General features: G+C 42.2%; 1 protein-coding gene across 2 annotated transcripts; it reads left to right on the forward strand.

Moving 5' to 3' along the window:
- Window positions 1–1125: 1125 nt before the first annotated feature.
- Window positions 1126–16524, forward strand: pld2 (phospholipase D2). Of its 2 annotated transcripts, XM_030100488.1 has the most exons (24): window positions 1126–1369; window positions 4813–4977; window positions 5068–5195; window positions 6309–6451; window positions 6578–6671; window positions 6791–6856; window positions 6947–7005; window positions 7085–7330; window positions 7422–7565; window positions 7652–7735; window positions 7814–7892; window positions 7988–8098; window positions 8185–8391; window positions 8493–8658; window positions 8758–8876; window positions 9062–9175; window positions 11005–11109; window positions 11481–11569; window positions 11795–11908; window positions 12589–12635; window positions 12830–12964; window positions 13529–13682; window positions 13942–14059; window positions 14147–14371. In XM_030100488.1, exons 2-24 carry the CDS (start codon window positions 4845–4847, stop codon window positions 14369–14371), a joined length of 2880 nt encoding a protein of 959 aa, XP_029956348.1. In that variant the 5' UTR covers window positions 1126–1369; window positions 4813–4844. The 2 variants fall into 2 exon arrangements, with proteins under 2 accessions (XP_029956348.1, XP_029956349.1); XM_030100489.1 differs by lacking the exon at window positions 1126–1369 and having other exon boundaries at window positions 4845–4977; window positions 14147–16524.

Below are 16524 nucleotides of genomic sequence, written 5' to 3' on the forward strand. Positions count from 1 at the left end.
CCATCTGGAAAAAAATAAGAAATCATATGCATTAGTTAAAAATAACATTATAAAACCGTTTTGATATGTAGGCCATTTGGAAACTTACTGGGACGTTAAGCATTAAAGTTGTTTAAAGAACAACTAAAGTAAATTGTACTGTAGAACAAGCATGTCTTTTACACCCCTGCATTGAGTGATGATTAATTTTTGAAAACACTTGACCTTTAAAAGGGATACTTTAAGTGAAATAAAAGTGTAAGGCTTGAGTTATGTGTGAATCACTGTAAAAATCCCAGAACAAATGTGCAGCTGATACACTGTAGTTGTATTTTCTATCAGAGTGTGAAAACGCAGCTAAGACTGAGCTTGACGTTCACGGTGTGAGAACTCCTGCTGGAGCGTGGGGGTAAATGTGAAGTGACGGGTGTGGTTTTAAAGTGTTTTTACTGTCGCCGAATCACTGGCACGCTAACAATCACACTGAGTTCAATCGTACGCTGGACAGACAGCTATTGTGCATCCGTCGACTGTATGTAGCGGCAGTCTGAGTATATCAGACATGCTGTACTATTTTTCAGTGATTACTCTTCGGGCTGTTTAAACTTCAAACTTAGAGTTTGAAGGCTTTTGTTAGCGGAAGTGAGCGACGCATGTACTTCCGGCACGTACATTCTTCAAAGATAAATATTTTTTCCGCTTTATAGTCTATAAAGAGGACTATTAAAGTCCACACGTTTACGTTTTAAAAAAAAAACAGTTTTGTTTCTGGATACATACAGCAAGTGTGACTTTATTTACAATCGTCTAAGGATCCACATTTCCAAAAAAGTACCTGTAATTTGAAATATCCGACCGGAAGTGGTGTGTTATCTCACGTCGCTCACGTTATGGTTAAAAATGATCCCCGTGTCTGTTCAGACTTCAGCCCGAACTCTCCTTTGCATCTATCAACATTCCAGTGTGTTTTCCCAGCTGACGTCCAGTCCGGACTTGTCCTGCCTGTGTTTATGCTTTGGTTCATTTCCATCCTATGAATTCCTCAAACCCTTTTTTCCCCTGCATATATAAATAAAGTGACTGGTTTATGCACAAGCGCCAATGCAGTTTTCTTATTTTAAGCGATCGAAACACATGCCAGGCTTTTCTCTCCCGAGGCACACATAAAGAGCTGCAGATATCCTTTCCACATGTTCGGCTTCCTCTGTGTCGCCAGTGGGAGGGACTAGAGCGTGCATCACCTACAGGGAACAGGCTTGAACTCTCCTCTGAAACACTGACGGGAATATGATGAAACTGAACTTTTAGCCGGTGTTATTTCTCCTTTTTGGATGTCCTGTGTGTGGAATAGCTGTGCGGGTGCCGAGCCGAGGCTGTAACCGGACACACGGTGAGTATCTCCGTCTTGTTTTCGGGCCCAGGTTGGGTTGTTTTCTCTTTGCTGTCGCAGTGTTGCCGGCTGAAGTGTGTCCAGATGCAGACTTCACCCCACCGAGCCGCGACAGTACTAATAAATACCCCGCACGACGTCCGTATGATGTCCGTGTGCCGGCGTCGCTGTCATTTTTCGCGTGTTATTTTTAAACAGATGTCTCGTTTGCGTGAGGAATGTGGCGCTCTAGGAAAGCAGGGAATGGGTGGAGACGACAAAACTTAGCCTTCAGCATTTTTTTTAAGTCTGCACAGCGATGGAAACGGAGTGATCCGGAGTGTTAACGCTGTGTGTCACACACTCCCATCACAGCACAGATCAAGAGGCAACTCCTGCTTCCCACAAAGCTTCTGATTCATGGCTGCAGTGTCCTCAGAAGAGGCAGAAGCAGGCAGAAGTTTTTAGTGACCCCTGTCAAGTTCCTGTTGGACGACTTGACTCAGCACTGCTGTTTCAGTCTTAGTGGGGAATTTATGACAAATACTTATTTCTGTCATTTACACTCACCTTCAACGCCTATTGTCTTTTTGCTGTATTGGTGTGTAAAAGTATATGAAAGCAGTCTCGTGAATGATGCAAAATATGTCAGGAACCCATGTGGAGAACATGCAAACTCCATACAAACTCCAAATATTTGAACCCATGGCTTCTCACTTTGAGGGGAGCAAACTGACCTCTGCATCTGTTACTCCCAATAAAGGCAGTGTGCTTCACCTGACAACACATAAAACACAATATGTCTTTTTTCAATGATCTACAGAAACCATCTGTCCATTCATCTTCCATACCTCCTGTGTTCTCTTTACAGTCAGTGGAAGCTGGAGCCAGTCTAAGCTGGCATTGGGTGAAAGTCATGGCGGATGTCTCGTCAGTCGTTCACAGGGCAACATGCACACAGACAATGGCTCTCTCACATACGGTGAATTTAGAGAGACACTGATTCAACTATTGTGCATGACTTTAGATTGTGGAAGGAAACTGTCATGCGTGGAGAAAACTGCTTATTGCAGAGGTTTTATCAAAGCCACAGGGTAAAGTCTGGGTGGCTGTCCTCAAGCCGAAACACTGAAATATACTTGATTCCTTTATTGAGGAAAGGGATGAAATATTTCTACTGTTTAAGAGGTATTGGGTTCAGCATCTTGCATTCGTTTTTACTTTTCACTTAGATCTAGATCAGATCAAACAAGGAGCATTTAATAAAAAAAAACAAAACAAGGGTTCACAAAGCTTGTTTTGTCAGTGTAATGATTTAATCAAACTTAACATAACTTTAAAGAAATATCACTTGCCATCCTCAGAAATAACCTACCGGTATAACCTTCTTTATGTCTTAGAGTGATAATATGCTTAATGTAGAATCATGAAGGAAATGATGTTGGCTAGAGGTTGCTTTGGGAAAAAAATGAGAAAATAATCCTTTACCCAACATGCTAACAAGCCACTGTAATCCTCCTTGTAACAGAACTGCCTTTAACAAGCTGAACAGCTTTACTAATCTGTTGCCAGTTGAATTTTGAAGTTGTGCATTGTCCCAGGAGCTCTGTCGCTACTAACCACACCCAGTTATGGTGACAGCATATATATCATCATTCTCGGACCTGAAACTCAAATGAGCGTGGGTCAGCAGTGAAAACAAGGCTCTCAGTATGCGGAAAGTTTTGCTTTGAAGCGCTGATGTGTTTCGCTTTTTTGTGATTAAGTGATACCTTTCAATAACTCAGCTGGCGTAAGTTGTTATTTGTATAAACATGAGATTCTCCCCTTGAAAACTGGTCTTGCCTGTGCGTTTCCTATTGCCCCTATGTGTCTGGATGTTTTGAGCTTTCTTTGCATCGTATCAGCCAGGTATTGATTTTCTGATATAATCAGTAGGAGACCCAAATTTAGAAAACTACCAGTCTAATAAACTTGATAAAGGATTACATCTCTAATGGCTGTAGGGACTAAGAATCACTGAGCCAGTTGTGCTTTTGAGAGATTGAAACAAATTCAACATTCAGAAACTGTGAAAATCAGTTGCCACTGATACGAGGATTTCTGGTCATGTGATTGCTTGTTGTGGAAAACTGCGGTGGGCTGGCTTTCAGTATCACTCTTTCCTTTCAGCCATTCTGGCTCAACTTGTAGATGATCTGAAGTCGGTGCTGTGTTGCACAAACGTAACCCGAGTAAATCAAGTCAATAAAGTTTCACTCCCAACTTGGAAAAATAGAGAAAATCCTGTTAACTTGACGACTTCCTAAACAGACATTATCACTCTTCCTGTGTTTATGTGAACAGTGATTCAGGTTTGGTTTTCTTGCACTCTGCCGAGCGACAAGTATGAGCAAGCTTTTCATCTGGCAGGAAATGCTGAACCGTGGAGAGAAAAAAAAGTTACTCCCAGTCTTTGCAATGTGCAAACGGAAGAGTATTACATGTATGTTTTTAGCAAACAGCTGGAAGTCACTTTAAAGAACAGGAAATACTAGTGTTAAATTATGTAGCCAAATCTATAGTTATTACAAGAAACAAAAAAGCTTCTAGAAAAAATGTGGACAGGCTCTACTTCAAAAGTTATTTTCATTCTCTGGCATAGCAGCGGCCTGAGAAAAATATGGGGAATGCAGAAGAGACATCTGGAGTTAAAGTGCTCCTCCACTGGAGTGTTTTAGCACTGAGGTGGAGGGGAGACCTGGGGTGTGTGGTCACCTTCGGTGCGTTGTAGAAATAGAGGAGAGGTGTTTCATTACCGCTGCCGTCTCTCAGTTGCCCTTCAAATGTTCAGATGCTGCCAATAGCCTGTGGCTCAAACAGTCCAGGTGAAGTTCCCACCCTGGGCTCAGTGTCACTGCTCTCTTTTACGACTTTTTACTTGTCGGGCTTTTGTGTAGCTTCCATGACATAAACCAAGAAGAGAGGAAACTCTAGTCAACTGAAAGATTTTTTTCTTGTCGCATCTATACCATATGGTTAGAGATATGGTTAGCCTCAACTGCATTTCATACACTCTGACGCCCGCTCTTGCGCACACACACACACCGCCTCCCCTTCCTTGTTTCCAGGGAAACATTAAACCATTCGTAAATATCTACTCACGCAGTACAAAAGACTTTGTACACACCTATTTTCCGCCACACAAGTGTCGTCCTAAATTTCTCATATTGCAGTATTGGTGACCTGATAGTAAACGAGTCGTCTTGTCATTCTTCTTTTTATTTGTTTGCTGGCAAGCAGTAAAATAGTTCAGTGAATGGAACTGTTGCTGCTACTGCTACACATTCTCCATGAAGTCATTCAGCTCAAAGTGCCTGTACATAGTCCGACAATAACTCTGTAATGTGGTTTACTCGTGCATGCTCATGCGCACCAGTGAGAATGTGGTGCATCTGAAACTCTTTTCTTTTTTGCCTTTGCAGGTGGTTAGGTTACACTTGCTCAGGACAGCACGATGGCCTCTGCAGAAATCACGATTGAGCCAATTATTGAGAGTTCAGCGGCTCACAACGTGGACAGGAGGCGCTTCATGCACGATATCCACGACCTGGGTTCAGATGAGCTGGACGGGCTGATGTCGAACAGTGGTAAGAAATAATCTACCGCACAATTTGCAAGATTTCCATAATCGGTGTCAAATATTTGTCATTAAAATGCTGTAACCCTGTGAACTGCAGAAGGCCGGCCTTTCCTTGTCGTGCATCATCTTCCTGAAATCAAAGAGTTCGGCGTCCCCTACCTCATGCCCAGCACACCTATCACATGCAGAGTGGACAACACAGAGAAATACACTACTCGATCAAAGGTACATTTAATGAGATTTTTTTTTTTTGAATTTACAAATTATTGTTTAAAGTTTTTTTTTTAAATAGTTTTTCTTGACAGTCTCCTTAAAGACAGAAATACCCACTTATGAACAGTTCCCAGCACTTCCTCTCTCCTTGATATCAGTCATCCTTTTGAAGCTACAGCAAAGTACTCCTTGACATTATACCTGAATACTCATCCATTGTAAAAACAACAAAACAATTGGAGACACGAAGCTGATGTTTCGCATCCTAACAGCCTGAAGTAGGTGCTGCTGTGGTGACTCACTGCTGCGTTTGAGCCCACAGGCTTGGATGTTTTATATACAGGTACAGAGGCAGACCGCCAGCGACACTGTGTCAGTTGTTAACTCTTGTGTTAAAGCAGCGTTAGATCAAGAGCGCAGAATCCTCTGGAGAAATCTGTGATCTTACTGAACACTTTGTTTCAATTATCTGGAGCAAACAGTCACAATCTTATAGTTCTGGGCTTCCTTCTTTTTTTCTATGTTTGCACCACACGTAAACAAATTCCTCGTATAGGCTACTATACTTGGCAATAAACCTATTTCTGATTCTGATGTGGATTATAAAGGGAAAGCTCATGTGTAGCTGTGTAGAAACAGTTTAGAAACGGAGACGCACCACTTTTATTGTGCAAAGTGACTCACTTAAAAAAGGCACAGACTGGAGTGAAACAGCAGAGGTGTGTTTGACTCACTGGGTTTGCATGCTATTTCCATATTTCAGTCTCCAGATGCTTTGATTTGTTTGGAAATGAAAGCAAAGAGAGTTGGAAACTGGAAATTGTTTTAGTGTGATTATGTTTAAAATTCACATCGAGGAGGTACTGAGTTAGTTTCAGCCTTGATCTCCAGCGAATGGGTTTATAACAGAACAAAAAGAAAAATCAAAAGTATGAATGAAAATAATATCTAGGGTCAGAAATGTCACATTAACTTTGAAACAGCAATTAAATGAAACCTATAATATTACCAAGTCAAATTTAAGTTAATAAAGACTGAATGTATACATTTCTTTCATGAGATTAAATACATCAGCTTTGTGTTTCCGGATGTAAATCATCTCACTTGAGTACATCGTCCCTCCAGGTCCGTGTGGGAACCCTTTACACCGTGCAGCTCACACATGGCCACTTCCACTGGACAGTGAAGAGAAAGTACAAACACTTTCAGGAGCTTCACCGAGACCTTTACAAGCATAAGATGATGATTCACCTGCTGCCTCTGGGAAGGTCGGTGTGTTTATCATAATCATCTCGGAGTGAGACGCCGCTCCGCTCTCTGCTCGGGCCCGCTTTGAATTTCTCTGGTCGGGCGTCGTGAGTGAAGGTTTTGAATATCCAAATGTCTCTTCAAAGATTTGCAAAGGACAGGCATATGCTGAGAAACATGTCGGAGGAGATGCCCAGCCTGCACGGGACCGAGCGCACCAGAAGGACCTCCAGCAAAATGGTACCGGACAGCTCACACGGTTTCATGCAGATGCTGGATTTCCCACAAACGGTTCTTCACGTTCACAGCCGGGGACACATTTAGAATCACCAATGTGATTATGTTGTCTTCTAATTTAGAAATACCTTGAGGAGTACCTGAATGGTCTGCTGGAGAACACGTTCTGTCGAAATGACCACGCCATGGTAAAAAGCTTCAAAACAAACACACACACGTGCAGATACAAAGTTAATGTCATGCAGGATGAAAACATTCTGCTATTTTATGTTTTCCAGCTGGAGTTCCTCTCAGTCGGCGCTCTCTCCTTCATCACTGATCTCGGACCAAAGGGCCTGTAAGCAAAACTTTTATGTTGAGAGAAATATACCTGTCGGATGAAAGCTCACTGTATTCTATGTGTGGCTTTGCCTCAGGGAGGGGCCCATCATCAAGAGGTCGGGGGGTCACCGGATCCAGGGCTTGAACTGCATCGGGCATCATCAGGTCTGTTTCCGCTGGTCGCGGCGGTGGCTGGTCGTCAAAGACTCCTTCCTGATGTACATGAACCGGGACAACGGCAACATCAACTTCGTGCTGCTGTTCGACCCGGAGTTCAAAGTGAAGGTGGGCCGTGCCTACACGGACACCACTCATGGAGTCTGCATCGAGAACTTCACCCGGTAAGCTGCTTTCGTGTCAACGTATGTGCTGATTTATCTCTGAGGATTTGTGCTTGTGACATTTCCCTGGCCTGTTTTTGCTTTTCATTAGGAGTCTGATCATCAAGTGCAGCAGCTATCGACAGACTCACTGGTGGAGTCATGAAATCAACCGGCTGGCGGACTCCTGCGACTTTCTCAAAGTGCAGCGCTTCAATGGATTCGCTCCACCGCGGGAGAACACGCTCACCAAGTGGTGGGTTGTTGAGTCTGTGTGATATTCCCACGAGCCTCGGATGTGAGCCCTCTTTTAACCTGTGTTATTACTGATCTGGTCTACAGGTATGTGAACGGACGTGGCTATTTTGCAGACCTGGCTGATGCTCTTGAACAGGCCAAGGAGGAAATATTCATCACAGACTGGTGGTGAGTGTCAAATTAGGTTTTAATTTCGGGATTAGCTAAACAACAAGATGAAATATAAATAGATTGGTTTTCTCTTAGGCTGAGCCCGGAGGTTCACCTAAAAAGACCAGCGACTAATAACTACTGGCGTCTGGATGAGATCCTCCATCGCAAAGCTGTAAGTATTTAACCTGTTTTGTTGTTTGATTTTAGAAAGGAGATAGGTGACTTTATGAAAGCATGCACAATCTATAAATTCAAACTTTTCTCCAGAAACAAGGAGTCAAAGTGTGCATCCTCCTGTACAAAGAGGTGGAGTTGGCCCTGGGCATCAATAGTGACCACAGCAAGAGGACGCTCATGAACATGCACCCAAACATCAAGGTCTGTTCCTTCTTGAGCTGCGGCACAATTACTGCTGTTGTAAGAGGCTTCGTCCCACATCTTCACTTCGCCCTCTGATCCATCAGGTCATGCGGCATCCGGACCACGTGTCGTCGGTGGTGTTCCTGTGGGCTCACCATGAAAAGATGGTGGCCATTGACCAAACGGTGGCCTTCGTGGGAGGGATTGACCTGGCCTTTGGAAGATGGGACGACAACAAGTACCGCTTAACTGATCTGGGGACGGACAAGCCTGACGAGCCGCCGGAGGATCTGAAAAAAGAGGAAATAGATGTACGAATATGTTGTGTCTAGTTTGATGATTTCTCGCGACTGAGGATGAATAGACTTGGCGTGAGCCAGATCAGATCCTAATGAATGACTCTGATCAACAGGGAAATGGTGTTGCTGATGGCTTGAAACATTCTGAGCCAGATGAGGAAGCAGAGCAAGCGGAGCAGGACCCAAAAGACCTGAAGAGTAACACTAAGCTGTGGCTCGGCAAAGATTACAGCAACTTTATCAGGAAGGACTGGGTCCAACTGGACAAACCGTTTGAGGGTGGGTTATCTAAATCTCTTTTGGTATCCCACTGAGTCTGGAAACAGTGAGATGAGAAGGTGTTTTTTTTTTTTCTCTCTCTTTTTAAATCGTTTTCAGATAACATCGATCGCACTCAAGTTCCTCGCATGCCGTGGCGTGATCTGTCTGCAGCTATGCATGGCAAAGCTGCCAGAGATGTGGCCCGCCACTTCATCCAGCGCTGGAACTTCACCAAGGTCAGACACGAGCAGAAGCGTCCTCAAAGCTAATCAGAGTAGGAAAGTTTAAATAAAGTCTGAGACTCGGATTGCCTTGGCTCAATTGTGTACTGTAAAATCTCCTGATGACTGTATGTCTCACCTTTATAAATTAATAAAATTTCAGAGGAGAGCTTGATACAAAAATGCCTTTTCTTCTTCAGATCTTCAAAGTCAAGTACAAGGATGACTTCTACCCTTACCTTCTTCCCAAGTCTCACTCCACTGCCGACTCACTGCCAGTCATCGTGCCTGGGTCCAAGAAGGCAAAAGTGCAGGTATTTATTCACAGAGTAAAAAGATGCATCACAAAAACATTTCCCGATCAATCTCCTCATGAAACTGTGAAATATGCAGATAAGTACATATAAAGTAAAACGCTTAATGCTTTTTTATTTTAGTTATTTATAGTTTTGCATATGAATCATGAAAATCAAAATATATCATCTAGTAAAAAAATGTAAATATTTCTCCCATTTTTTTAAATCAAAGGTAAAATGCACAAAAAAAAAATGCTGGACACTTTTTGGTTGCATTTGAGTTTGAGTGCAGAAATACCTCACAAAACTATGTGCCCTCATTAATATTTTCATTTTTGTGCTGCACAACACTGTAACATAATATAGTAAATAGGCTTTGAATGCTTTTACTGTAATTTCACTAATATATTCTTAATAGATAATCTTCAAAACTCGCTTCTGTACATGTAAACTGAGACTGGCAGATTTTGTTGTCTCTATACTGTTTAGGTATTTGGATGTTCATTTTTTTCTGTCTTTCTTTGGTTTTTTTATCTTTGTTTTTTACATGTTTAAAATAAAGTTTCCACTTTTTGTAATATTTAAACAAGAAAACAAACTGGGACTAAAATCTCCTCTTTCAGTGGATCACACATTGAACTCACAAGACTTGCCAGCTGCAGTTCTCCAGCTAACACAGAGCTTTTCAGCCTTGTGACATACATTAAGCATTCTATACAAAGACTCCATTAAAAGCTCCACTGGGTTTTTTTTTTTTTCTTTATTCAAATGCACATTCAGCAGAGCAGCAAACCTCCCATTTGTCAAGCAGGAAATTAAAGCACATAGTCAGAAAGCTCATTAGGTGTATAAGTTTTCCATTTAAAAAGCCAATTCACAACCACCTCCATATTAACTCAGAAAAGCAGTTTTAATCATTGTCATGGTTGGGAACTAACAGGATCGGTGCCAAGAAGTTTGCCGGGCCCTGCTAACTCCTCTGCTGAATCTCGCATTGTGTGCCGCCAGGTCAGATCCAACAGGAAATCAGATGAATGTCTTTACAACAAAGAGACCCTGTTCTGGCTTTGGAAATGCAAGCCACTGTGTGTGTGTGTGTGTGTGTGTGTGTGTGTGTGTGCGTGTGTGTGTATTTATTTATTTTTTTTTTAGGGGTTTTTTGCTACGGCAGATGGCAGAACAAAAGTGAATCCCGTAGAACCAAATTACTTCCAACATATTTATCCTCTTCAGTAAAGCCAGAGAAAACAAATGCATCGCCAAGGATGAAGCCAGATTACAAGTGGAAGCATCTTATTTGCAACAGGCTTTAAGGACGGCGAGCCCCAGATTAGGAGACTCACATTAACAGCAAAAGTGGCATATTGAACTACGCTGTGCTGTCCCGACTCTCTCGCTAAAAGCAAAAGGCATGTCTCATCTATTGCTAGTTAGATTAAAGAACGTCTCATTCGCTTCTGCTGTAGGTTTATTCCATTTGTAACATTAACCTTTCCCCTTCGTCGTGCGGCGGCGCTCTGATCGGGCTGCGTCGGCGCTTTATTCAGGTTTCAGGCTCAGAGACTCGGTTTACTCATTGTGTATTGAAGGTTTGACAGGTGCGCTCGCTCTCTACATGTCAGCGATGCTCCCAAACAAAGCATCTAATTACACTGAATAAAAAAGCAGGATGATTTATTTATTAGGTAGGAGTTCCAGTAAAAGCAAAAGAAACCTGTCTTGATTTTAGCTCTCATATTTGGGAAATATAGTTACAGTCTTGATTGCTCTGAAAAGTGATGGAAAAACATAAGCTGTGTATTGATTGAGTGAAATGATTGTTTTGTTTTGTTTTGTTTTTCTCTCAGGTGTTGCGCTCTGCTGATCGATGGTCAACTGGCAGCTGCGAGAACTCCATCCTGAATGCCTACATCAACACCATTGAGAACAGCGAGCATTACATCTACATTGAGGTAAAACATAGACGTATTTTGCAGACAGTGGTTCACCTCATGGCAAATTCTAACATTCTTGTCTAAAATATTCATATTTAACAATCAACGTCCTTGTTAAATTATTAAAAGTATATTTTTTTGCATAACTGAAATATATTAACTATTTTTTTGTTGCATTTGTGTGAAAGCATTGTCATTTCCTTTAATTGAATTCTGCCTTCTTGGAGCCGGTGCTATTCAACATTCATTTCACCTTGCTGAGAGAGTCTATTGCCAACAGTCTGATCATTCATGAGTCTGAATGCAGTTTAATCCCCTTTTGCCAGCTTCCTACCTGCTTAGGTCCTCGCCTCACACTGTGCTGCCATCTGCCTTCTCTCTGCCCTCAGAACCAGTTCTTTATCAGCTGCTCCGATGCGAAGACCGTCCATAATGGGATCGGCGATGCCATTGTGAATCGAATCCTGCGGGCGCACAGGTCTGCCTCGACAGGCCTGCCTTTTCTGTCGACCGTGACTCATGCTTGAGTCCTCGTGTGAAGCACCGTTACATGATATTTGTATACAAAAATGGGATCTATTCGAACAGGGGATATCAAGGACGTATTGGTTTAGCTGTGACACACAATTAACAGAAATGAGAGCTTGTGCGTCCATGTAGGCTCAGAGACGACGTTTGACGTTTACACTGTGTCGTATCGCAGAGAGCAGAAGAAGTACAGGGTGTTTGTGGTGATTCCCCTGCTCCCTGGATTTGAGGGAGACATCAGCGCAGGCGGTGGGACTGCCATCCAGGCCATTCTGCACTTCACTTACAGGTGAAAGCCTTTTCTTTCAATTTTGCACTCAGGGCCACAGACTAGAGCGAGCACTTTATTACTTAGCAGCAGCCACGGGAATAACATCTCCACTTTGTTTGGCATCCAGTCATGTTTCAAGTTATGAAGACTTATAGCTGAATTTTGGATTTTACACAATCTGTCAGCTTATACTTGGATATACATCCTTAATTATGTTTCTTCAAGTATTTTGATAGCTAGTCAATTTTTCAGATCCCCAGTACAGATTGTAAATGTAGTCCTAATGGATCCTTAGATTTATGCTTGAGGTTTGACTCTCAACCATCCTCCAGATGGATCAAGTCTGTAAGCTTTCATTGTGACAGAAGTGGTTTTTTTTTTTCATCTATAGATGGCTTGTAGCAATAAACATAATAGCAAAATTATCAAAAAAAAACAACAACTGAGTTTTGAAGTGCTTTTCTGACACTGAGGTGTACAGAATATAGAATATTATCTTTTCTGAATTCATCATGTGAATAATTTTAGAATCGTGATGTGATGCTGCTGTAAAACAGAAACAGAACAGCTTATTTAATGCCAGGACACACACACACACACACACACACTGCTAGTTCATTATTTGGAAGATTTATTATTTCATTGCTGCCATGTGCTGTGTAAAATGCCTGAATTTATTTTTTTCTTCAATGTACTAGAACCATGTGCCGCGGAGAGCACTCCATCCTGTCACGGCTTCATGAAGGTAGAGAGTTTTATTTTTTTTCCTCCTCCCTGCCTTCTAAAAATCCACCCGAGAGCACAGCGTACTATCAATTTCCTCTTTAACACTTTCAGCCTTGACTTCTTTTCACATTCATATTGAGAGTCTTTATTGAAATTGGTTTATATTTGTATTAGAAAGTCTTCCTCTTCCGTTTCTCGTGATCTGCCCTGCAGTGAAGGACCAGTGGACGGAGTACATCACCTTCTGCGGCCTGAGAACTCATTCCCAGCTCTGCGAGTCGCTGGTCTCGGAGCTCATCTACGTGCACAGCAAGACCCTGATCGCCGATGACCGCTGCTATATCATTGGTGGGTCGTTCAAAGATACTGATATGATATATAGCCGTTTCCAGCTGATTATGGATGAAGTCAGGATACACTCGATGCTTTTGTTTGAGCTTTTTTTTTTTTTTTTTTGCAACTATACCTTGATTTTTGGAAGATTTATAGTTTGCATACTCATTGAGCTGAATAGCATTATATTTGGCATGGTTGTTCATATTTTCCAGGTTTAACATATTGATGCAACAGGCAAATATAACTTTTTTTTTTTTTTTTCTAATCCAGAGTGCATGGGCCCACACTTATTTTATGGATTTGCAGAATATGAACTCTTTCACAATGTAAAATCCATGTTAAGCTACTTTATTCTGTTTAGTATGCTTTTTAGAGTAAAACTTTTGTAAACTAATTAGATAGAAAGAGGCAGGAGAAAAACTAAAAAGCAGCAGTCATTCTAAATATAACCAATATCGCACTTTGTTTTTTTTCTTCTTTTTCGTAGTGATTTAATGTGTCGAGTCCTGATTTGATGAGAATCGTGCCTTTGAAAGCCCAGATTGTAAACGCTTTTACTCTCTGCTTGTGTTCCAGGCTCCGCCAACATCAATGACCGCAGCATGCTGGGCAGCCGAGATAGTGAGTTGGCCGTGTTTGTAGAGGATGAAGAGCGCGTCCCATCCGTCATGGGAGGGGAGGAATACGAGGCGGGGCCGCTCACACTCGCTCTACGCAAAGAGTGTTTCAGGTCAGGGAAAAAAATTTTAAAAAAGAAACTTACGCTTGAATGATTATTAGACATATTGGAGGTTTAAAAGTGTGAGTCCAACTGCTTTTTCTGATATAACATTAAGAGTATTGGAGATTTCTATTTAAGGAGTTTTGGCTGCCTATAAATATATTTCTGGTTTTAACAGTTTAATTCTAGATAAATGTGACTGAAGCTTTTTATTGCAAGAAATCTGTTGTGTTAAAGAGTTATTTAATTATTTTCCCTGCTCTATCAGTGTTCTCGTTGGAGCTGCCTCAGACCCCAGCATCAATGTTGACGATCCGATCAGTGATGAGTTCTTCTTCCTTACCTGGAACGAAGCGGCGAAACAGAACGCCAAAATTTATGATAAGGTATCGCTCAGTTCATTATCGACTTGTGTCAGGAGCCAGCTACCTTTCTCTTCTGTTTTCTGATTGGTTCCTCTGCTGTGCGTTCAGGTGTTCAAATGCCTTCCCTACAACGGCGCCCACAACATGCGAGAGGTGAAGGAGTACAGCGGCGCGGCTCGCCTGTGCAACACAGACCCCGACCAGGCGAAAGAGGAGCTGAAGTCCATCCGGGGGCTGCTGGTCCACTTCCCCCTGAAGTTCCTGTGTGAGGAGAACCTGCTGCCTCCGCTCAACACTAAAGAAGGCATGGCCCCTGTAGGGCTGTGGACATAAGCACACTGCGTCAGACCGCTACACACATTCCTCCTTGTAGTTTTAGTTCAGATGAAGTTCAGCACAGTACACTAAAACGCTAGAGCGGTTCCAGCACCAGCACTTGAGAGATGACGAAGGCATCGCCTTACGCATTTTACTAGTGAGAAGATAGCTGATAATTTTTAGATTTCATTGTCGATTAACTGTGGGCCAGTGAGAGCACAACCACTAAAATGCAAACTGTATGCCACCCGTGACTGTAAGCGCTTCATAACTTTTTCAGTGCAATCCGAACTTCCGGCCTGTCAGTGATGCAAAGCACACGCCAATGAATGTATGACTCAAGAATGGATCGCAAGATTGCACTGGAAATCAAGCATCTCACATGATCTGGGAACATAGTGTACATTTATTACAGCAAGATTTTTAGGTGGGTGGGTTAATCTCTCGCTCTCTCTCTGTCTCTCTCTTTCTCTCTCTCTCTCACACACTCTCCCTCCGAGGCTTCACCTCTCACTGCAGTGCCGGAAAATCTGTCAGAACATTTGTGGTTGTTATGGTGACGGATATAAAGAGATGACTGGATTGTGGCTGAAATAAAAACTGGGATAGGGCAGAAAAGGAGAGGGCTGATGAGAGGGATACCGTACTAAATCAGGCCTGTGTACCGGAAATTAGACGGTAATATGTTGATGGGCGGATCGGCGGATTCTGTGGGGGCAGAGTCATTTCGCCATGTTCGGGATGAATGATCAGGTGGAGGAGTGGGAGAGGGAGAAAGCAAACGATGACGAGATAATTGAAGAGCGCTAGGTTGAGTTACTGTTAATTGTTGCAGTTTTTAAAATAACCATGACAGCAGAGTGAATTATTGTGTCTCCGTGCTGTCACCGCTTCCAGAACAGAATATTCCACTTCAACATTGCACTTCTCGGTTTCCATGTTATGTCCAGGTGCCCTGATGTGCATCTTGCATGTCGAGCCTATATTTTGTTGTAGCCGTCTGTTTAGGCTCGATACATTGAGCCCTTACACTCCAGAGCTTTGACGTCATGTGTCCTTTACGTCCTCCACTGACTTCTGAGATTTCCATTCTGGGATTCCATCAGGCTACAGTTAGAATTCAACTTAAAAGAAAGACATGATGTGAGTCGTTTTTTTGGAAATGCTCATTCCTTTTACTGAGCCATGAGTAGTTACTACTGTTGAGCAACACGGACGTGTCTTGCACTGGACATGATGGTGAATATAGGCAGATAAGCTCTCTGTTTCGACAACGTCTTAAATCATTCATTAAGTATCTGTTGGCCTTTTTTTTTTTTTTTTTTTTTTGTAAAGAGAAACAGGACTTGGGCTGCATGGGTGGAGAATAACTTTCACAGTCTGAGGCAAAACAATGCAATCTGTTGTAACACCTGTGTGATAAAGAAGACGGATGGATGGGCATGTGTGAAAGCTGCACCTGTATCTCAGGGTTTTAGAGAGCAGGCAACATGTACAGTGTATGAACGAGACCTTTGTGTTCTTAGCCCTGCAGTGGTGTGTTTACCACACTTTGTAATACATGTAAAACCGCTGTCCAATGTTTTCTTTTCAAACACCCAGTGAACAGTTGACCCAGAATGCTGAAATCTACTTAACATGACCGTAAACAACCTGCTAATCCAAAACAGAGGAAATTTGTAGAGCCTATAGAGTTATGAAATAGCGTGGACTTTAGAGTAAGCGTTTAACCCCCAGCACAGACCAACAGCACTATCGATGTGGTCTCAGTGCAAATGTGACCTTTTTCCCATGAAGCACTTCTCATAGATGAGACGCAAAGAACCTGTGTGGAGCAGCGGTGCTTTGCTGGCCTTGACAGCTGTTCAGATTTTCTTTTAAAATACAATAAGAGCCACTATTTACATTGGAAACTGGGTGTCTGCAAGTATCTCTCCTAGAGTACAAAATTGCCTTAAGTGGTATTCTTTGTTGTAATGTAGATTCTGCAAAAATGTGTACTAAGAAGTGACCTTATACTGTTTGTATCGTTAATATTTTTGGACTAATAGCCAGCATTACCAATATATTTTCTATGTATTGCCAGTGGAACATTTTGTACTTATTCCTAACAGTCAACATGTGAAACCCTTGTGTATGCAGATTTGTAGATCTAGATTTCTAAAAAG

This window comes from Salarias fasciatus, chromosome 10 (genome assembly GCF_902148845.1).
Source record: "Salarias fasciatus chromosome 10, fSalaFa1.1, whole genome shotgun sequence".
In the NCBI taxonomy this organism is placed as follows: Eukaryota; Metazoa; Chordata; class Actinopteri; order Blenniiformes; family Blenniidae; genus Salarias; species Salarias fasciatus.

Coding starts and splice junctions, on each gene's coding strand:
- pld2 (XM_030100488.1), top strand. CDS start 4,845: ATGGCCTCTGCAGAAATCACGATTGAGCCAATTATTGAGAGTTCAGCG. Junction 6,452..6,577: donor CACCTGCTGCCTCTGGGAAG/GTCGGTGTGTTT, acceptor GTCTCTTCAAAG/ATTTGCAAAGGACAGGCATA. Junction 7,893..7,987: donor AGATCCTCCATCGCAAAGCT/GTAAGTATTTAA, acceptor ACTTTTCTCCAG/AAACAAGGAGTCAAAGTGTG.